The 23,026-nt window shown below is 37.5% G+C and overlaps 1 protein-coding gene across 1 annotated transcript in view; it reads right to left on the bottom strand.

Moving 5' to 3' along the window:
* The window catches only part of PDE3B (phosphodiesterase 3B), a 158,351-nt gene that overhangs the window by 22,870 nt on the left and 112,455 nt on the right, over positions 1-23,026 (bottom strand). The window contains 7 exon segments of the mRNA XM_079787417.1: positions 2,732-2,845; positions 4,820-4,931; positions 5,830-5,967; positions 6,729-6,880; positions 9,245-9,321; positions 9,883-10,096; positions 15,979-16,085. Of these exon segments, the coding sequence (XP_079643543.1) occupies positions 2,732-2,845; positions 4,820-4,931; positions 5,830-5,967; positions 6,729-6,880; positions 9,245-9,321; positions 9,883-10,096; positions 15,979-16,085 (914 nt within the window).

Consider the following 23,026-nt stretch of genomic DNA (forward strand, 5'->3'; position numbering starts at 1 on the left):
TAAATACTTAAATCACCATGAACAGGCTAGTGGTAGAAAAGAGCTATTAGGTACACCACCATGAGGACTCAAGAAAAAAATGAGGAACATATTGGAAATTAGGAGATCATTGCTATATTATTACAGCAGAAAGCTCATCCGAATAATGTGTTGCAGTTAATACAGAACACAAAACTTGTAAAGATGAACTTAGATATTTAGCTGAGGAGATTTCCAAGCAAAGTGTTGAAAATATAACCTAGTTTCTCACTGTTTATAGTAAAACTAGTAGCCCTGTGCACAAATCCGTGCACCAGCAGCTCTCTGCAGGGCCTGGCCACTCCACGCCCGCTGCCCAGAGGCTCTCCGAGGAACAGAGGCCCATCCGCGGGTGGACGAACGCTTGCCTCATTGCCACAGCGATGACACAAGCATTCCGCCAGGCCGCTCACGCTGCCCACTCTCAGCGGCCGCCCCCCTGGGACTGGGGGACTCTGGCAGGGCTGAGAAGACTGGGCATCACCATCTTGTGGCTGTGGGTGCCGCCATATTTGTGATGGAGTGATGGTTAATTTGCATATTGCCCTTTTATTAGATAGGATGTGAGAGGAAAGAGAACTGGTTAACCAAAAAGAACCAGGACTTGATAATTTGGGAAATTCTCAACCTGTGCAGATTACAAAAGAGACTAACAGTAGGAGATTAACTATCAAGGTAGTGTACTCTAGACAGAAAGACAAGGTTGTAGCTGGCCCACTTTTTGGAAACGGTAGGGTCTGAGGGTCTTGAGGATACTAAGCTGCTGTCTTTGAAAAAGGGGCTATGAACCATGGCACACAGGTGGCTTCTAAAAGATGGAGGAGGCAAGGAAAGGAATTCTCCATTAGAGACTCTAGAAGGAAGTAATCACGCTGACACCTTGATTTTAGCCCATTTGGACTTACTTTGGACTTCTGACTTCCAGAACTGTAAGATAATAAATCTGTATTGTTTTTAGCCACTAAGAAAGTCTGTAGTAATTTGTTACAGCAGAATGGGAAACAATACAGATTTTGGTACCAGGAATGGAGTACCGCTGTAACAGTGCCCTAAAAATTAGAATTGAGCAATGGGCAAAGACTGGAATTTTAAAGAACAAGATAGATATCAATAAGAAATATTAATCAACATATTCAATAAGTTCACTGAACACAAAGCAGTATGAATGCAAAATACCTGAGTACATCATAGTCAAAGAGAAAAGGAACATACTAGTTTTAAGAAGAAATAAGACTTTAGGCCAATTTGTCAACAGAAACTACTGAAGTCAGAAGATGGAATCTTCAAATTTTTCTAAGACAAAATAAATACACCTACAAACAAAAGCTAAAGAATGTGATCTCTCATGGAAGCACAGAACCACTGGAAGGAACAAAGAGCATTAGAAAAGAGTAAAATATAAATGGCAGACAAAAATGAACATAGGCAATTCCATCAAACAAATAACGGCAGTACTTTAGACTCAAGTACCAAAGCATGTAAAGCAACGGCTGTCTATCACATTTACACTGATTAGTCTGGTAATATTTCTCAGACATTTGTTACTGAGCAAATTATGTCCGTGTGTGCATGTGTCTATATTATTGAAGTATTTCTTCCCTCTTCCTCCACTCTTAATTTTTTTTATGGATTTGAGAGGGAGAGGGAGAGACAGAAACATCACTAAGAAACATCAGTTGCCTCCTGTACGCCCCCTACTGGGTGTCAAGATAAAAATCCAGGCATGTGCCCTGACCAGGAATTGAACCTGTGAACTGAACTCTTGATTCATGGGTCAATACTCAACCACTGAGTCACAATGGCCAGGCTCTCCAGTCTTTTTCTTTTTTTTTTTTTGAGAGATCCAAAACATATCTCCACTCTTTTATGAGCTAGAATAAGAGAACCATGAATGTTATAATTCATTATATTTGCATAAATAATTATACTATGATGAAGAACAGAACTAACTTCGTTGGGAGCAAAATTTGAAAAGGTTTTGTAATTCATCATTTAAATACATATGTGAGGCTTTCAAATAATGGGAATAATATATATTTTATATTTACATGATACATCTAAAACAAAAAACCAAGTATTAAAAGAAAGCAAAGAAATGATTATCATCCTATATAATAAAAGCCTAATATGCTAATGTCCAACTGTTCATTTGACCAGTCGCTATGATGTGCACTGACCACCAGGGGGAAGATGCTCTGACTGGTAGGTTAACTTGCTGCTGGGGTCCGGCCAATTGCAACTGGGCAAGATGAGCCAGACATGCCCTGGAGCCCTCCTGTGGTCCCTCCCTGGCCACGATTGTGCACTGGTGGGGTCCCTCAGCCTGGCCTGCACCCTCTCGCAATCCGGGGCCCCTCAGGGGACGTCAGAGAGTGGCTTTGGCCTGATCCCCACAGGCCAGGACGAGGGACCTCACCTGTGCACAAATCCGTGCACAGGACCTCTAGTAATATAATATTCAGGATAGTAGTTACCTCAATGGTGTATCAGCAGGATGGGACACAGAAGAGACTTGGTAGACCCAGCAGTACTGGATCTTAACTTAGCCCTTAAGATGAGTGGTAGGTTTCCTAATTTGCATGTCATTATTATACATAAAAACTTACATGGCCCTTTGTATCAAAGGTTACTTAATGAAAAATTTGAAAGGTAATGAAAATAGGTAGCTTGATTAATTTTATTACTTAAAAGGAAGATCTGCAGAAGCAAGTACCTGTTGCGTTTCCTGTTCCATGATCACTGTGGATTTGCTGTAAGCCAGGAATTGGCCTTGTTGTCAGATACCAAACTGCATGTAGGACATCTGTGGCGTGTATACGATTGTGATCTAAAGTCACCAAAATGATTTTTAAAAATGATTATTCTATTACATTTACCATAAGACATTTTAAAAAGTATAATGCTTTTTAGTTATCCCCATATATAAAATATATGGCTTAGAATGATTTCCCACAAGTATATTTTTGTTTCATCTTATTTTAAAAAGCCTCAACTCACACCATAAAAACATAATAAAGGGGTCATAGAAAAGGAAAGGTAACCAGGGTAATTTAAAGGCATAGAAAAATATATTTAAGGATGTAACTTGAAAAAAAATTGTAAACAGTGTTTAGATTATGGAGACCTATTTTTGCACATGGGTGTATAGAACAGTTAAAATTCTGGATACTTGAACATTCCTTGATCCACCCATAAAAAAGAATGATAAATATTTATTTCTCAGCTCTTCTATAAGGATTAAATGTTAAATGGTATATGAACACATTCAGAAGAGTGTCTGACACAGCACATGATCAAGAAGACATTTGTTTACTGAAATACCACTGTGTGAATTCTACAAATAAAACCCAGCTTTGCTATTTATAATTTTATAATCTTGGGAAAGATCCTTCTGAGTTTTTAACTTCACCTGTGAACGGCAGATAATACAACCTTTCCCAGAAAGATTAAATAAGATAACCTTTGTTAATCTAATGATTATAGTCATAGCTGAAATTCAATAAAAAATCAACACTTCAACCAATATTTAATGCGTACTTATGTAGAACTGGCAGATGATACAATACTAAGTGTTAAGGCTTCAGAGCATGATTCAATACACTAGGAGCTTATCCTATATAATAAAAGTCTAGGTGGTGTCATGCCCTTGTGCAACATCATCACAAGATGGCCACTACAAGATGTCAGGGGAAGGCAGTTGGGGGTGAACAGGCCAGGAGGGGAGGGCAGTTGGGGGTGATCAGGCCGGCAGGGGAGGGCAGTTGGGGGTGATCAGGCCTGCAGGGGAGGGCAGTTAGAGGCGACCAGGCCTTCAGGGAGGGCAGCTGGGGGCCATCAGGCCGGCAGAGAAGGACAGGGCAGTTGGGGGTGATTAGGCTGTCAGGGGAGAGCATTTGGGGGTGATTGGGCTGGCAGGGGAGCAGTTAAGCATCAATCATGCCAGCAGGGGAGGAGTTAGGGGCAATCAGGCAAGCATGCAGGTGAGCAGTTAGGAGCCAGCAGTCCTGGATTGTGAGAGGGATGTCTGACTACCTGTTTAGGCCCGATCCCTTTGTGATCGGGTCTAAACCGGCAGTCGGACATCCCCCAAGGTGTCCCAGATTGGAGAGGGTGCAGGCCGAGCTGAGGGACACCCCTTCCCCCTGTGCACGAATTTTGTGCACTGGGCCTCTAGTCATAATCACTTGTTATTGACCATCTACTATGTTCCATGAATTCTGATGTATGCTTTATTTATATAGATTATCTTCACTACCTATGGAGTAAGTACTATTATTCCCATTTACAAACTTGAAAACTGAAATTTAGAAAAGTTAGATCCAGAAACTTTTCTTTTTTTTAGTAATAGGTAATAGATTTGTTTCTTTTTTTAAATATATTTTTTATTGTAGATATTACAGTTATCTCCCATTTCTCTACCCTTTCACCCCCTTCTCTCAGCCCATACCCACCCCTCCAGGTCTTCACCACCCTATTGCCTATGTCCATATTAGGAACTCAAATATTAACAAAGATGTACATCATGTAGTAAGTGAAAGCAGACTATAAATAGGTATTGATATTATGATTTACTTTATAAAAAATAAACATAAGAAAAAAGTCTTAAAGAATATATATCAAAATGTTAACAGTAGTCAGTTAACTTTAAATAGTAGGATACAAAATTTCTCTTTAAATTTCTATTTAAAACTCCCAAACATGTAATTTAAAAGTGTTTAGTGACTATCTGAAGGGGAAAATAATAAAGGGTTTAAAAACCACTATTATTTGAACTTAAATAATAAGACATGTTAATACTTACAAGGAATGTCTCGATAGCCATTTTCTAATGCACGAAAATAGTTCATGAATTGTAGAGTGGGAATGTTAAATATTTCCAATAAACCAGTGTCTTGAAATAAGGTATACATAACCTAAATATCAATTAAAATAAAGTTCACTTTAAAGAAAGAATTTCTATTTGTAGTTGAGTATATGGTTTTGTGATTTGCATTTAGGAATATTAACCATGTACATATCTTTAAGTTAATAATTTTTTTTAAATTCCCCTACAATGAGGATCTTTTGAAAACATGAAAAAGGAAGCCATTACCTGAAAGACCATGAAAACCAAAGAAAGATTACCATGTCATGTTCTAGTTTAAAATTTTCCCATTATTCATAATTTATTTGAAGGGCATATGAATTCTATTCTAGTCCTAGGTGTTAAAAGAAGTCATGTTTTTGTCTCTGAAGACTTCAATGAGATGAACTTATACACCTTCCACATAATTTATTCTGTTCTTATGTTTCATAAATAAGATATTTTGTTGTTAATGAGGGTGATATTTTTAGAAGGTTAATCTGATACTATTGTATGAACCCATCAGGACAACCTCAAGTCTGGGTAGTAAAAGGGACATATTTTTTCATGGTTGTAGCTAGAAATGAACTATTTGGTCTTAAGTAAAAGATGAAGGAGGGCAGGTAAAAAAAAACAACGAAGCATAAGTTTCATTGGTTAGCACTTAATCATTATTCACCTTTTTCCTTTTTCAACCTCGATTCAATATAAAGTAAAACTTTATTACTTTAGTTAAAATTAAATCCCATTATTACAAATACTTTTCACATATATATATATATATATATATATATATATATATATATATATGTTTTAAAATTTTCTACTGGAAACTTCATTTGTGAAAATAATAATAAAAAATGTTGAATTTCTGCATAAACCAACATTATACATTTTAGATTCTGCTTTTTATTTATAATTTATAAATTAATTTATAATAAAAAAAGTAGTGGGGATTTGAAACAAACCTGACTGAGGATTCTTCCTGAATTCTCTCCCATTTTTTCTACAAGTTCAAAAATTTGAAAATTCCAGTTGTTCATCTTTTCTATTAATGAATCATAATCTTCTATTAAAGTCGGGTCCAGTGATGCTTCCTGTTCAGTCTGTACATACGGGGGTGAGGAGAGATCCAAACCAATGTATCTTTTATAAATATTGTTAAATCCATATCTAAATGCGAACACTTAAAATTGAGCATTAAAAAGTGGTCAGTTCTATTTTCTACAACCGTTTTTCTCAAATACAATCTGTACTTCCTATTTCCTCTCTTTGTGGAATGCTATCTTCACATAAATATAAACATGTCTTCTATATATCAGAAAATTTTTTACTCTTCACTTTTATAAATAAATAAAAATATTTCTGAAACACTATACAAATCTCAATTCCATTTTCATTTTAGAATTTAGAGGTATCAAGAATAGAAACTTATATCCTTATAGTGGCATTTATTAACTTCCCAAGAAAAATGGATGAGTTTTTACCTAAAAAGCTTAAATTATGAACTTTCAGAACAAAAAAAAGTGTTATTTTAAATAAGTAGATTATTTCATTGTTTTTAATGACTATACACGTTTCCCAGATCTTAACATATATAATTAAAAAAATCCACATGGAAAGTAATATATCTACTCTAAAACTAAATAAAACGAGTTCATTGTAAAATGAATGGACTTGGTTGTTCTCAGATAATAAGTTTAGAAGTAGTTACTTTTTTAACCAAGGTTTTCTTTAATGTGATAGAGTTACTCTCAGTAAAAAATTTCAAAGTATCATAATATTAAAAACATTGTTCTGAGCAAAAATAACAAAACTAAACTATGCACTAACTAATATTTCACCTTAACATAATTATAAGTTTTACATTTGGTTGCTGTTCATTCTGTGCCTCTTCTGTTAGGTGATTATCACCTTCCAAAATTAATTTTCTGCAGTCTCCATTCTCTGTTTCCATTTCTTGTTGAGCTTCTGTAAGGTTGAGTGATTCTTTTGAGAAATTGGTGTTGTCTTCATCACCTTTCAAAAAAAGTCATATATAAAAATAAAACTTCCCCTACATAGGTAGTTTCGTCAGAAAAATTATTTGAAAAAATATTCAGATAAAGTGAACCGTTATGGCATTAAATCTAAATGAATGACATTAAAACATTAATTACCATTAATCCTATCTTGCTGGACTATTTGGCCCATGCATCTTGTGCTCGTGCAATACAAACACTTCACCTGATATATCTACTCATGGATGAAAGAGATGAGTGGATATTCTTTTTTTTTTTAATATATTTTATTGATTTTTTTTTTACAGAGAGGAAGGGAAAGGGATAGAGAGTTAGAAACATCCATGAGAGAGAAACATCGATCAGCTGCCTCCTGCACACCCCCTACTGGGGATGTGCCCGCAACCAAGGTACATGCCCTTGACCGGAATCGAACCTGGGACCCTTGAGTGCACAGGCTGACACTCTATCCACTGAGTCAAACCGGTTTCGGCAAGTGGATATTCTTTATAAAAGTGAGAACAAAAAAAAGTCCCCAAATCATTTTTTACAAATTTGATGTAAACAATTTCTAACATCTGAAATTGTTTGAATTTTAGACCTGAAAATAAGATTAAAGCACATTTAAAAATCAAAGCATATATTAAATGTAAACTAATTGAAAATTAAGAGGAAAGGAAAGAAAATCTGCCATTGAAGCAAGTTATAAAATAATGTGTAGGTAAAAAAAATTAAAACATAGTATCATAAGTGTGACTTATTTCTCTATAATGTGATTAAAAATGCCCTTTTCTCAAATCACATGGAAAAGAGAAGCAGCATTGTTAGCTAAATAGTATTCATCCACATGTATAAAAATATTCCTATTTCTTCTATTTGTAATAACTTGAACAAAAAACTTTTCCAAAACTCATCAACAGTAGAATACATAAACTAGTGTACTCAGACAACTGCACATTACAGAGCAAAGAGAAAGAACTACAATCACATGCAACAATATGTATGATTCTTAAAAATATAATGTTGAACCCTGGCAGGTGTTGCCCAATGGTTAGAGAGTGTTGGCCTATGCCCTGAAAAGTCTCGGGTTTGATTTTTGGTCAAGGTATCTGGGTTGCAGATTTGATCCCCGGCCCCGGTTGGGGCATGTGTGGGAGGAAACCAGTCGCTGTTATTACTATTTTGAGTGTTTTTATCATGAAATAGTGCTGTTTGATTTTGTCATGCTTTTTATGCATCTATTAAGATTATCATGTGTTTTTTTTCTCTTTATTTTTTTAATGTGGTATATTATATTGATTGATTTCAAATATTAAACTGCCCTTGCATTTCTGGGATAAATACATCTTCGTCACGATGTGACGGTTTTATATATTGTTGGACTCAAGTTTGCTAGTATTATGTTAAGGATTTTTGTGTCTATACATATAAGATATAATGGTCTGTAGTTTTCTTGTGATGCCTGTGGTTATGGTATCAGGGTACTACCGGTCTTACAGAATGAGGGGAAGTTTGCTCTTCTATTTTTTGGAAGAGGTTTTTTGTTGTTGTTGTGTTTTTTTTTGTTGTTGTTGTTTTTAAAAGAATTGGTCTTTGTTGTTATTTTTCTAACAGCACTTTAAAATGTAAGAGCCAAAACTACTGAATTGCACACTTTAAAATGAAGAACTAGTAAAGAGATTCCTAGGAGCCTACAATCCCTGAAAGGACCTACCTATTTCTGTACTTTTATATTCCTAGGGTGACGCTACCAAAAGGATTGCTCATTTTACCAGTCCCTGGCCCTCTGGCAAACACCCTTTTGGTAGCCCCAAACTCCAGATTCACTCTTTTGGACTTCTATCCTCCTCCAGATCTAGTGGTATTTCTGAGGAGCTTCAAGCAGATTTTTTTTGTTAATAATTTATACAGCGTTTCTACCTACTTTCAGGGGGAATGTTCGTGCAAATTAACTATTATTGGAAGCTTGATCATCAATTGTTTAATATTATAAAACTACTATAATTTTATCACCATAGATATTTATTGTTTGAGCATAAAAAATATTTCAGAATGATATGATTAAATTTTAAAGTCCTTTCTGTGCCATAAAAAGCTTTTGGCCTTACATTGTGCAGTATAAATTTCAACATTATTATACTTTATTTCGCTATTTATGAGCCAAACCCATCATCTAAGGTAATAGTCATTTGTACAGCCATTTTTACTCTTCAAAATACTTCCACCATCTGTTATTTATACTTTGTTCTTAATAACTCCTCTCTGAAGTAGATAAAAAATACCATAATGTTCATTTTAAAGGTGGATAAACTGAAGTTAAACTCATTCATTTATTCATCCTAAAAAGTAATGTAAAAAATTGCTCATAAAGTTAAACACTCACCTAATTTCCCATTCCAGCAGTCTGTCCCCGACTCTGATTCAGATGTTGAAACATATTTCAGTATTTGATGTCCACAGCTTATAGAATAAAATATAAATATACATGCATATATAAACATGTATATATAAAAATGAGAGAAAATTTTAAAATCTAAGTACAATTAGAACATCTGCTCAATTTTTAACCAAGGTCCCAAATGCAACACACTCTAATAATACAATCTCTATAAATTTAAAAGGATTTATCCTAGAAAGCATCTGTGTGACCCTGAAGAAAGTAACATATTTTGAAAGTCAACATTGATGTCTGAAGTAAACAGTATCTAAGCAGAAATGAGAATGAACACCATATGAACTGGGTATTATAAACAGGCACTAAAATAGTGTATATGAAATAATTCTCTTACATTTACTGATATGATGAATAGAATACAACTATATTTCACTTCAGATGGAGGCCATTTCATTGGAAAATGAATGATACCACTGAAATGAGTTTTATTTAGAATACATTCTACTAGATAAATAAGGAAGAGAATATAGTCTTAATTCATCATCTAGTTATTATACAGAACTAGAATATTAGTTACATTTTAAGTAACCTATATTGTAAAACAAATAAACGTTTGGGAAACTTACCTGTTACATACATTGCTATCAGAATTTCTAAGTTGTGGATAAAAATCTGGTGAAGTGGGTACATTGCCCAGAGATCTGTGTAAAATAACACTTGGCTTAGTAAGAAAATCAGCAGTATCAGGAAATTCTATAGGCGATCGACTAGTTAGAGAGCCAGGAGACACTGGTGGTCCATGGCCAGGAGAATTCACAGGACTCAGGCTGGGTAAAACACCTTGGAAAGTTAAAAGAGGGGAAAGAAATAGATAAATACTCATGCTTTTTGTGTATGGCATTTATTGTTTATGTTTGTGTACTTATAAAGAATATTTTCCTTCTTTAAAGAAAGCAACGTATTTACAATTAAATGATAAAACAGACTTGTAGATGGAGCTCTAGCTTTAAGACATTCTAGAAATTTATGCATCATATTGGTCATTGTCAGTCAGTGACTGGGAATAAACACCCTGTGGCAGGATAGCATATTACAGGTGAATACCAAGAGTAGAACTAACATGTACCTATCGTGTGGCACAAATTTTCCTAATCCTTTACCTTTTACATTTTGTGTCCCTGCCAGCTTGATTATCTACGTGAGCAGAGTATTTTTACCAAATTTTATTGAATATTTTTCAGTACAATAAAATTCATTTTTATTTTAAAAAATCAAATTTCTTAATAGCATTAAGCAAGTTGAACATATAATGAAAATTATATGTTAACACAACAGCATATACCTCTTAAAATATGCAAATCTGTCCAGCTTATTTATTTATTCAACAAATACTTGAGAGCCTATTACATGCTGGAAAATGTGCTGGGTTTCACAATGGAGCAAAAGGTACCATCTCTGTAATTCAACAAACCTAGAGTTTAGTGGAGAGTATGAACAAGTGCTATGTGCTAACTAAGGGAAAACAGTGCTTCAGAAATTTGCCGAGTGCTTTGAACTAAGGCAGTATGGGTATATCTGGAAAGAAGGCAGACTTAAAATTTTATTTGGAAATAAAGATCCAAGTAAAATATGAATCAGAGAGGAAAGCAAATAACAGTTATTAAGGACCTGTATTTTTAGGCACAGAGGTAAACACTTAAGAAACTCTGTGAGATGGTTAATTTTATGTGCCAACTTGGCTAAGCTATGGTGTCCAGCTGTTTTGGTCAAAAAGCAGTCTAGATGTTGCTGTGAAGGTATTTTTCAGATGTGGTTAATATTTAAATTAGTAGTCTGGGTAGAGCAGATTATCCTTCATAATGTGAGTTGGCCTCATTCAATTAGTTGAAGGCCTCAAGAGAAAAGGCTGAGGTCTTCCCAAAAGGAAGAAATTTGCCTCTGGAGTACCTTTGTTTCTTGTTGTTGTTTTTAATCCTCACCCAAGGATATTTTCCCATTGATTTTTAGAGAGTGGAAGAGAAAAGTAAAGACAGAAACTCATCAATTGGTTGCCTCCTGTACACACCCAGGCCCTGGAGTAACCTGCAACCGAGGTACATGCCCTTGACCTGAATTGAACCCGGGACTCTTCGGTCCACAGGCTGATGCTCAATCTACTGAGCCAAACTGGCGAGGGTCAGACTGCCTTTGGACGCTGGTAGAATTTCCATGCTGGCCGCCTATATTAAAAATTTCAGACTTTATAGCCCTCACAGTCTCACAAAAACAATGCCTTAAAATAAATCCACCGCGCACCCACTTCCTCTCTACATACATGTATACATGCACATATATATGTTATGTATGTTCACACACACAAACATCCTAATAGTTCTGTTTCTCTAGAAAACCCTGACTGATACAATGTAATTTTATTTAATCTTCACAATAACAATGTAAGTTAAGTAGCATTTTCATTTTATATGTGAAGAAAACATACTACCAAAAAAAAAGTTTCCCTAAGGAACTTAATTTAGTTAGCAGTTAACACTGTGAGGAAACATACTCTAAAAAGGGCTGTCACTGCTGTTCTATAAGATTTTTTTTATTGAGAGGCTCCTATAAATTTTATATGACATTACGGCTGAATGGGATTTTATAAATATTCTGGTCAAATAGTTTAATGTTTCAGAAGAAGAAACTAAAGACTAGAGAGGGAAAGGGCCTTGCTTGTCAAAGTCATAATGGTTAGTTACTAACTGGATAAAAAAGCTCACATTTTCAGCATTCTTTTCTCTAATTATACCAGCAAGTGTTAAAAAATCCAAACAAATAGGCGAGAAGACTAATGGATAAATAATCTTAGGATAAAAATTTGATATAGAAAAGCTTCAAGGAGAGGGAAAAATGGTAGGGGAAAACCTAGCAACCCGTAAGAAAGACTTCCTGGAATATAGATCCTTCATTTTTATTTCAAACATTATATATTATGAAATGTAATGTGTACACAGAAAAGTTTCAACAGGAATGCTTATCATTCAAGCTAAGACATAAAACATGGCTCTAGATCAGAAACCCTTCCTAAACCACCCTCCCTCTCATTAAAGGAAATCATTATTTTGACTTTTATAGTACTGTTTATCTTGCCTTTCTTTATATTTATACCATGTGTGTATGTATCTTTTAACAATTTAGATGAGTTCTGCCCTTTATTTTATCTTTGTAAATTATATCAGACAGTATATATAAATGCTTCTATGCCTTGCTTGCTTGACATTTTAAAAAGATATTTCCATGCAGCAGCATGTGACTGCAGTTCATTCATTCTCAGTGCTATATAAGGCTGTCACATTTTACTTTCCCATCAGCAATGTAGGAGTGTTCCACTTCTGGACATTTTTATCAACACTTGTTATTGTCTGTCTTTATAATAAAAGACATCATAGTGGGTGTGAAGTCAGAGTTCATTGCTTTTGATTTGCATTTCCCTAATTAATGATGCTAAACACCTTTTCATGTGGTTATGGGCCATTTTTATATCTTCTTTGGAGAAACATCTATTCAGATTTTTTGCCCATTTTTAAATGAGTTCTTTTGTCTTTTCATTATTGAGTTGTAAAACATCTTTCTATATTCTGTAAACTAGTCCATTGTCAAATATATTATTTGCAAGTGTATTTTTTCCCATCCTGTGCATTGTCTTTTCATTTTTTTAGGTGTCAGCTGAAGTACAGATGTTTTTAATTTTAATGAATTCCAATTATCAATTTTTTCCATTTATGGACTGTGCTTTTGGTGTCTTATCTAAGAACACTTTACTCAATACCTACAGCCACATAGATTTTCTATGTGTTCTACAAATATTATGGTTTAACTCTTACATTTGAGTCTAGGATGCATCTTGAGTTAATTTTTTAAGTATGATGACATATGGAGTTCCAAATTCATTCTTTTGCATGTGTATATCCAGTTGTTCTAACACCATTTGTTAAAAACACTATTCCTTCCCCACTGATTTATCTTGGCACCCTTGTTGAAAATCAGTTGACCATGTAAGGGTTTATTTATGGGATTATTTTCTTAATTGCTGTTTTGCATTGTTTATTGCAAGTAAATAGAAATACAATTGATTCTTACATACAGATCTTGTATCCTGCCACAGTGATGGACTTGTTTACTGGTTGTAATAGGTGTTAACGAATTTCTTAGGATTTTATGAGTATACTAGAGGCCCGGTGCATGAAAATTCATGCACTGGAGGGGGGGTCCCTCAGCCTGGCCTGCCCCCTCTCACAGTCTGGGAGCCCTCAGGGGCGGGAGTGACCCAGTGATCAGTGGAAGGCGATGCCTCCATCACACCTCTGCTGCTGCCACTGCCAGCAGCACAAGCCTCGGCCGGCCCTGGTTACCTGAGCCTTGGGTGGCCCTGGGTGGCTGGGCAGCCACCATCTGAGGCTTGGGCATTGGCCGGGCAACTGACATCTGAGGCTTGCCTGCGCCTCGGGCCGGCCCTAGGTGGCCGGGCAACTGACATCTGAGGCTTGCCTGCGCCTCGGGCCGGCTCTTGGTGGCTGGGAAGCTGACATCTGAGGCTTTCCTGCACCTCAGGCTGGCCCTGGGTGGCTGGGTGGCTGGGGGACTGAGGGGATGGGTGACTCTGGAGGCAGGCATGTGGAATGAACGGACCCGCCTGGGGGCGAGGTCGGCCATGCCATGTGCCTGCTACCCCGGTGGAGCTGAGGGGACTGGGCGCCGCCATCTTGTGGCTGTGGGCACCACCATCTTTGAAGGTGTGGCAGTCAATTAGCATATTCCTTCCTTATTCGCTGTCGGCACCATCTTTGTGAGGGTGTGGTGGTCAATTAGCATATTCCCCCTTTATTAGATAGGATGATTGTCATCTGAAAATATAGGTTTACATCTTTAATTCCTTTTTACTTAACTGCCCTGGTTAGAATCGCCAATCTGATATTAAGTAGAAGTGGCAATTATTTTATAGTTATTAAAATTATTTTATTATTTTATAACTAGAGGCCTGATGCACGAAATTCATGCAAGAGTAGGCCTTCCTTCCCCCAGCTGCCAGCACCAACTTCCCTCTGGCACCCAGGACCCGTGCTTCCCTTGCAGCCCTAGCTTCCTCCAGAAGGCCGTCCGGAGGACGCCTGGAAGGATGTCCAGTCTAATGAGCATATTACGCTTTTATTATTATAGATTTACTAGGGCCCAGTGCGTGAAAATGCGCGAGACCCAGGGCCCAGAGTCCCGCGACTTGGCAGGACCCAGAAAGAGTTCCGTGGCCGCCACCACCACGGGAGACGGGACCTGGAAAGAGTCCTGTGGCCGCCGCTGCTGCAGGAGGCAGGACTCAGAAACCCACCCACGCCTCTGGTCAAGTCCCCTTCCATCCCGCGCACACAGCCTCCTGCTTATCAGTCGTTACGGCGTGATGGCGTGACAAGCACAGGCTTTTTATATAATAGATAGTTCTCTTTGGTGAGGCATCATTGACATGCTCTTCTTAAATATTTTAGATATGATTTCCTTTACTTCTTTGAACATATGTATAATAACAGATTTAAAGTAATTGCTAAGCCCAAAATCCAATATCCCCCTCAGGGAAATATTTTGTTACCTGTTTTACTTGTATATATGGCAAAAATTTCTTGATTCTTTGCATGTTTCATAATTTTTTTTGAAAACTGAACATTTAACAATTCTGGTATCAGACTCTTCATACCCCCAAGGTTTGTTACATTGCTGGTTTTGTTTGTTTTATTGTTTCTGATTATTTATTGAGTGACGCTCCTGAACTCATTATAAATAGATTCTGTTTTCTACTTTCTTATGGTTGCCCTAGAGTTTGCAATATACATTTACAACTAACTCGAATCCAGTTTCAAATAACACTACGTTAAAGTAACAAAATAATGCTAATTCTTCCATTCTTGTTTCATTGCTGTCATTCATTTCACTTATATATAAGCATTCATAAATATATACATATATATACTAGTATACACACATAATATATATATATATATATATATATGCACACAAATTCAAATACATTGTTACTTTCATTCTAAACAAATTAAACGGGCAGCTTTTGTTATCTGTAGACCAAATAAATATAAGAAAAATAAGTTTTTACTTTACCTTGATTTTTTTTATTACAATGCTCTTCTTTCTCTATAGATTGGAACTTCTGACCTATATTACTTTCCTTCTCTTTAAAGAACTTCTTTAAACATTTCTTGCAAATCAGATCTACTAGCAACAAGTTCCCTCAATTTCTATCTGAAAAAGTATTTTTCGCCTTCACTTTTAGAGGATAATTTTGCAGTCGGGGTTCTTTCTACTCTCATGGTAAGACTTTTTTTTTTCTCCATAATTTTTAGGCTACTGAATACCTTTTCCTGGGAATTTTCCCTTGTTCTGGATATGTGAGTCTGGGTCTGCAAAAATTCAGGTTAATTAAATAGTTCTATTCCCCCCCCCCCCCCCCACCCCCGAATCTCTAGTGCCTAATAAAGTTCCTGGCATAGAGATACTAAAAAAAGTGTCTGAATGAATGAGCTAATTGTGATCTAATAGTCAACTCAAATTGCTTAGTCATGTTAACTTACAACACATAAAACAGTCTTCAAAATTAGTCACTAATGTGTAATGAAAAAATTTTGCGCTACCATATACTTTGAGACCTCCCACATTTAAATAAAATAAAAAAAGAGAGAACTTACCAGCTCTTCTTAGACCTATATGATGAGATAGCGATAAAGATGCTGACCTTTGCTTCGGGATTGTCAGTGGGTTTGAACTAAAAGGCCCGTTTAGGTAGATTCCTTGACTAAAAAGGAAGACAATAGGTTAACAATTTGAAAACTGAGAAATTTCCTCATTTCTATTCATGGTCTTCAATTCAATTAGCAAATAGTGGCTTTGCAGGCCATAAGGCTTCTGTTGCAGCTACTCAACTTCGCCATTGTAGCATAAAAGCAGCCATAGACAGTAATAAATATGACTGTGTTTCAATATAATTTTATTTACAAAAATGGGTTACATTGCTGAACCCTAGCATATATATAGCAGGTTATCAGTGTCACCTGGATTGCTTCTTCCAACACAGATTGCTATTCACACCCCCAGGATTTCTGCTTCTGCAAACCAGGCTTAGGGATAGATAATATGCATTTCTAGTAAGTTCTTAGAGGAAATGCTAATGTTGTTTTCACTATTTTCTGTTCTCTCCACAAATACTGATTATCCATTAAGTCAATAATTTCTTTTCTTTTTTTTTATTGATTAAGGTATTACATATGTATCCTTATCCTCCCATTCCCTCCCCCCTGGTGTCTGTGTCCATTGGTTAGGCTTATGTGCATGCATACAAATCCTTTGGTTGATCTCTCCCCCTTACCCCTCCCCTCCCTTCCCGTCCCTCTGAGATTTGAGCATCTGATCAATGCTTCTCAGTCTCTGGATCTGTTTTTGTTCATCAGTTTATGTTGTTCATTATAATCCACAAATAAGTGAGATCATGTGTAAGTCAGTCATTTCTTATAACTGAAATGTTTATTGTAGGTTTTAGGGCTCTTATGAAGAAATTAAATATAGGCAGGCAATCATACCAATGAAATACATGAAGTTAAAATTATATATTTGAAGGTTTTGACCTAGTGCCATGTGGCTAGTAAGTACAACATAAATGTTACCTTCCTGTCTTAGACATTCACTAATCTGTTTTCTTCGTTCACCATCTCCTAATGTGGGTACTTTGGCAGAGGCTCAAGGACAAACCTAGATTCTCTACTTTTCACTCAATATTTTTAGTATAGGCTAGGTTCTCAAGCTCTTCCCCAATTCCTTCATCTTTTCTCCACTTCCACACACCATTACTCAAAAAGATCTATTTTTCTGTGACCAAAGGTTTTTGTTTATGTCTCTGTTATAACATTTACCCATAGTTTACTGTAATTTCACTGTGTACATATTCTTTTGCCTCACTAAGTTCTGAATTCCTTTAGGGGCTATAAAACATCTCTACATTCACAATGGGTATAGCACAGTGCCTGATAAAAGGTGTTCAACAGATGATGGTGGCATAAATGAATGATCTCTAGGTCCCTATTCTCATTTTTTAGAGAATATATCTTTTCTGCTCCCCAATTTTGGGTGAATGGACTCTTCTTTTGCCAAATCCTGCTTTAAGGCTCTCCTTGGGCCTTTTTCTAAAAATCTAGTTTGTTTTGTATCTGATGAGAGGAAAAAAATTTCTGTATTACAAAAAGAAGGCATATAGCCCTGGCTGGTTTGGCTTAGTGCATAGAGCGTTGGCCTGCGGACTGAAGGGTCTCAGGTTCAATTCCGGTCAGGGCATGTACCTTGGTTGCAGGCACATGCCCCGTGGGGAGTGTTGTAGGAAGCAGCTGAATCAATGTTTCTCTCTCACTGATGTTTCTAACTCTCTATCCCTCTCCCTCTCCATTCCTCTCTGTAAAAAAATCAATAAAATATATTCACACACACACACACACACACACACACACACACACACACACAAAGAAGGCATATAAAACCAGTTGGCAAGCAATTCATTAAAACTTTTATTAATAACAAAATTTTTAATGTGCCATTTTGAGTACTGATCATATATCATCCATTGTTTTAGGTACTTTACATATTTTATCTCTGTTAGTCTCCTATTTTACAGATAAGGAAATTAAGGCTTCAAGAATTATGTCCCTGAATTCACTTGGCTAAATTACAATTTACAATTTCTGTGATTCTAAAGTGTATGTTTTTTTCCACGTAATAATTCCATCTCTCTGTGTGTATCCATTTGTAAAATTAAGAGGTTTAGAATTAAGGACTTATGAGGTAACATCTAGCCTTAGTTTCTATAATATTTTTTTCCTAAAACCAATAGTAATAATAATTTGTTGACAGTTTTACAAAAAGAGACAACTTGCAAATGATACTACCCAATAAACGTATCTCCCTGTAAGTGCGCAGCCATTCTTTGTATTTGAATATCCCTTACCTACACTTCTAGTGGGAGAGAGGGAGGAGGTAGATCTGGATGTTATGGCTACTGCAAGCATGGCCCCATGGCCCCTCCAGCCCGGGGGGATCTTCCTCCTTACAGGAGGAGGTGAGCCTGAACTGGTCTCTCCATCTAGAACATGCCAGGGAACCCAATTTGGTGAAGGACAATTTCCTACGGGGCCAGAGCAATGCCCTTTGCAAAGACTTCCAGTGGGAGTATGGCCAGAAGCCCAGCCCCCTGGATATTATTGGGCACATAACTACATCTTCTACATCAGATCCGTTAAACTGGGAAAACTCAAGTCCTTCTTAAAGGGATTATCTTACTAAAACGACTGACTGGGTTAGGTCAGTAGTTAAGAGCGTTGGTTGGCCTGGTGGACCGAAGGGTCACGGTTTCGATTCCGCATCAAGGGCACATTTTTCAGGTAACTCAGTTGTGGATTCCCAGTCTTGGGTCCGTGCAGGAGGCCACCAATCGATGTGTGTGTCTCTCTCTCCCTGCCCCCCACTTCCTCCTTCCCTTACACTCACCAGAAGTCAATGGGAAAAATATCCTCAGGTAAGGATTTAAAAAAAAAAAAAGACTTACAGGAAACAAGAGAATTCCTGGGAATGACGAGCTACTACCACATTTGGATTCTGAACTTTGGCTCAATGCTAAACCACTGTATGAATGTCAGAAAAGACCAGAAGATTGCCCTTTAGAATGGACAAAGAAGTGCACTCAGGCTTCTGCACCAGCCTTGGGGCTTCCAGACCTACTAAAGCCCTTTCAATTATATGTTCATAAAAGGCAGGGCGTTGCCCTAGGACAGTATGGCGAACCTATGACACGCGTGTCAGCACTGACACGCGTAGCCATTTCTGATGACACGTGGCCGCTGAGGCGGCCGCATGCTGAGGATGAAACATTTGCTGCTCCTGAGGATGAAACATTTGCGAAATAATGTTTTTTCCTCAAAGTGACACACTACCCGAGTTATGCTCAGTTTTTTGGCGAAGTTTGACACGCCAAGCTCAAACGGTTGCCCATCACTGCCCTAGGACATTCCACAATCCATGGCATACTTTTCAAAGAAACTGGATCACACTGTCCTAAGGTGGCCAGCCTGCTTGAGAGCCTTGGCAGCCACCTGGGAGCTTTTACAGGAAGAGGAAAAGTTTTCCTTGGAAGGGTCTATCCCCATTTACATACCCCACCAAGTGATGAGCTGCTAGAGAAAAAAGGTAATTTGTGACTCACTGCTGGAAGAATGGGCAGGTACCAAACAATTATTCTCAACCATCCCAACATCTCCCTCAAAACTGTTAAGTTAACTCCTACCTACTTTCTCCCGACTTGGCCACACTAATGCATGACCATCCTATCTAATAAAGCAGTAATATGCAAATTGACCATCACTCCAACACACAAGATGGCCGCCCCTATGTGGACACAAGATGGCCGGCAGGGGAGGGCAGTTGTGGATGACCAGGCCAGCAGGGAAGGGCAGTTGGGGGGGAACCAGGCCTGCAGGGGAGGGCAGTTGGGAGGGACCAGGCCTGTGTGGAGGGCAGTTGCGGGGGGGACCAGGCCTACAGGGGAGGGAAGTTAGGGGCAATTGGGCAGACAGGGGAGGGTAGTTAGGGGCAATCGGGCAGACAGGGGAGCAGTTAGGTATCGATCAGGCTGGCAGGGGAGTGGTTTGGGGTGATCAGGATGGCAGGCAGAAGCAGTTAGGGGCAATCAGGAAGGCAGGTAAGTGGTTGGGACCAGCAGTCCTAGATTGTGAGAGGGGTGTCCAACTGCCCTCGAGGGGTCCAGATTGGAGAGGGTGCAGGCTGGGCTGAGGGACAACCCTCTCCACCCGCCCCCCCATGCACGAATTTAGTGCTCCAGGCCTCTAGTGCTGAAATAAATGTTGAAGTTTATTCTGGCAGGAATGATTTATAGGACCAGCCGCTAGAAGAGGCAGACTGGACTCTATATGCAGATGGAAGCAGTTAGATGTACAAAGGAAACAGGTTACTTCCAATACCAAAAGAGGTTACTGCTGGGAACCTCTGCTCAGGAAGCTGAACTGATTGCCCTGATGCAGGCAGTAGAATTTTCATACAAAAGAGAATGAATGTGTATACTGACTGGAGGTATGCTCTCCTAATTTTGCATGCACACTGTTCAGTCTGGAAATGAAAAGGACTATTAACCTCCAATAAGAAGGAAATTAAGCATGCAGCAGAAATTTTAAAATTATTAGAAGCTGTCCTTTATAGGCGGCGGCTATGCCCTGCTCCGGCATCAGGAAGAGGACACTGAAGTGGCTAAGGCAGTGGTCGGCAAACTCATTAGTCAACAGAGTGGCAAACCACGGCTTGCAAGCTGCATGTGGCTCGCGAGCCACAGTTTGCCAACCACTGGCCGCCAAGGGAAACAATCTGGCTGAAGGAGCAGTGAAAAGAGGCTGCTAAAGCAACGTTCACAATGCCTTTGGTACCTGTTCTAGACTGGTCACAATTTGGCCCTGAATATTTGACTGCAGACTTAAAGCCCGCACCTCTCAATGGCCGGATATGCCACCCCGAGTCCCGCCCCCCAGCCTCCTGCCGCCCAATAGTGGGCATAGCGGAGTGATGGTTATTTGCATATTACCTTTTTGTTAGGTAGGATGAGCTCAATTTTTAAAGATGTACAGAAATCAGTGTAGAGGGAACAAGAAAAGAGGGCACAGAAGAGGACAAGTGAAGCTTGACCGAGTTTCAGATAGAGAAAGATGATATTGGAGGTATTTTTATGTTGTCAAGCAGTGGCCCTTGTAATTAAGTAAAATCTCAAGTCCTTTAAGAGATGACTAAATCCTTAAGTGGCTGTTCAAGGAGGAGTAACTCTTCCTTTTACTTATGGTTTTCTTCCCTAAGATTCATCTTATCATAGTTATGATAAGGTTCAGAATACTTTACTTTTTTTTCTCCAGACAAGGCATGAAGAAAAGGACAATTTAAATATTACTCTGTACACAAATAAGGTAGGCTGGAAATTATAATGCAGCTTAAATATCAAATCGAGTTAAAATTATCAGAAAACTTTAAGGAAAGTCTAACACAAGTTACATAATTTTTTTTTACCTAGACAGCTTCCCAAATAATTTTTCTATTCTCATTCATTGCAAGACTACTTATCTCTTTTACTCTTTTAGTCTATTTAACTTTTCCAAGGAAGTGGTCATTTTTGTCCTGAGGGAATAACAGGGTTTTGAATCCCAGGCTAGGAATTTGGGTACAATTCTATAGGCATTGGTCTAAAAATTTAATGACTAGAAAACCTATAATCAAAGTTTTGTTTAAAGAAGATTTCTGGTTGAAGGTTATAAGATGGATTGGGTAGTTAATGATATTAGAAATGGGAAAACCAATTAGGAGGATAATTCAATAGCCCAAGTAAGGAGTAATGAAAGCATGAAATGGTGTAGGTAAAGTGATACAGGAGAATAATCAATAGAGGGGAAAAAAGAGATAGAGTTGACAACTGATACCTGCAGAATAAGAAAACAGGATGCAAACATAACACCGTTTTCTAGGTAAATCAATTTTGTAAGCAACCACTAGAGGGAAGCACTGTGCCAGGAAATAAGACCAGAAGGACAGTAACAAAAAAGCAGCTGGGGGGCTGAGAAATTTGGTTTCAGACATTTTCAGGGAAGAAGAGGTTCAATAATGAAACAATGTTGAAAGCCGAGTCAGGGTCATCGAAGATCACAGAGAGGCTATGATCAGAATCCAAAGCTGCATTCAAATCAAGACTCACAAATCTAGGATATGTGATCTCAGCTTTCGAGCATTCTACTAAAGTCAGGATGGATGTCTCATGATTCCAGAGTCACAAGTCTATTACTTTTGTGCTAAACAAAATATCACCATACTTTAAAGATAACAGCTTTTCTGTTTAATAAGACTGCTCTATATGCCTATATGGTAGCACATATAGCTAGCTCTACTTTTTAATTAAATTCAAATTTAAATTAACTTGCTCAGTCATACTAGATACATTTCAAGTAATCAATAGCTAGGAACTACCATACTGGTGAGATATAAAATATTCCCATCATCACAAAAATTTCTCTTGGACAGCACTTATCTAGAAACTTGAATTTCAAAAGTAGTAATGGCTGTAAATGCTTCATATCTTCCCATCTTATCCTATGTTCAAAGTAAGCTCCAGCTTCTGCACACTAAAAAAATTACTTCTAACCTTATCTCTTTAAAGTAGATGTTCCATACCACCAATTACTTTATTCTCCAAATTCCTAAAATCTTCTATGAGAGTAAATTAAGTATATAAAATCTGCCTACATATACCTTTATATGAACACTTTTCAGAGTTAAAGATAGTTTTCTTTGGACTGTGTTTCTATTTTAATATCCATCATTCTTTAATTGCAAATGTATTGCTGTTACACAGTGTGATGAAAATAAAAAAACTGAATCATTTTCATCATTCTTTCTTAAATCCAATATTCTCAAGATGATGTTTCCCATGGTTAAGAAATATCTTTCATATTTTCAGTTTCTAACATCATTTACTTCCCCATATCCTGATTCCATTAGGAAAATAACCCCACAAACAAAAACTATCATGTTCAGGCTCCGAGCAAGCTTTGGATCAAAGCTCATTTTCCTGTACTCTATTCATACCTCAATCCATTCCTGTTTTATATACCATTTCACACAATATTTTTCAATAAATAAGGAGTCCATCTATTTCAA

This window comes from Cnephaeus nilssonii (assembly GCF_951640355.1).
Source record: "Cnephaeus nilssonii genome assembly, chromosome: 13".
Taxonomy (NCBI): Eukaryota; Metazoa; Chordata; class Mammalia; order Chiroptera; family Vespertilionidae; genus Cnephaeus; species Cnephaeus nilssonii.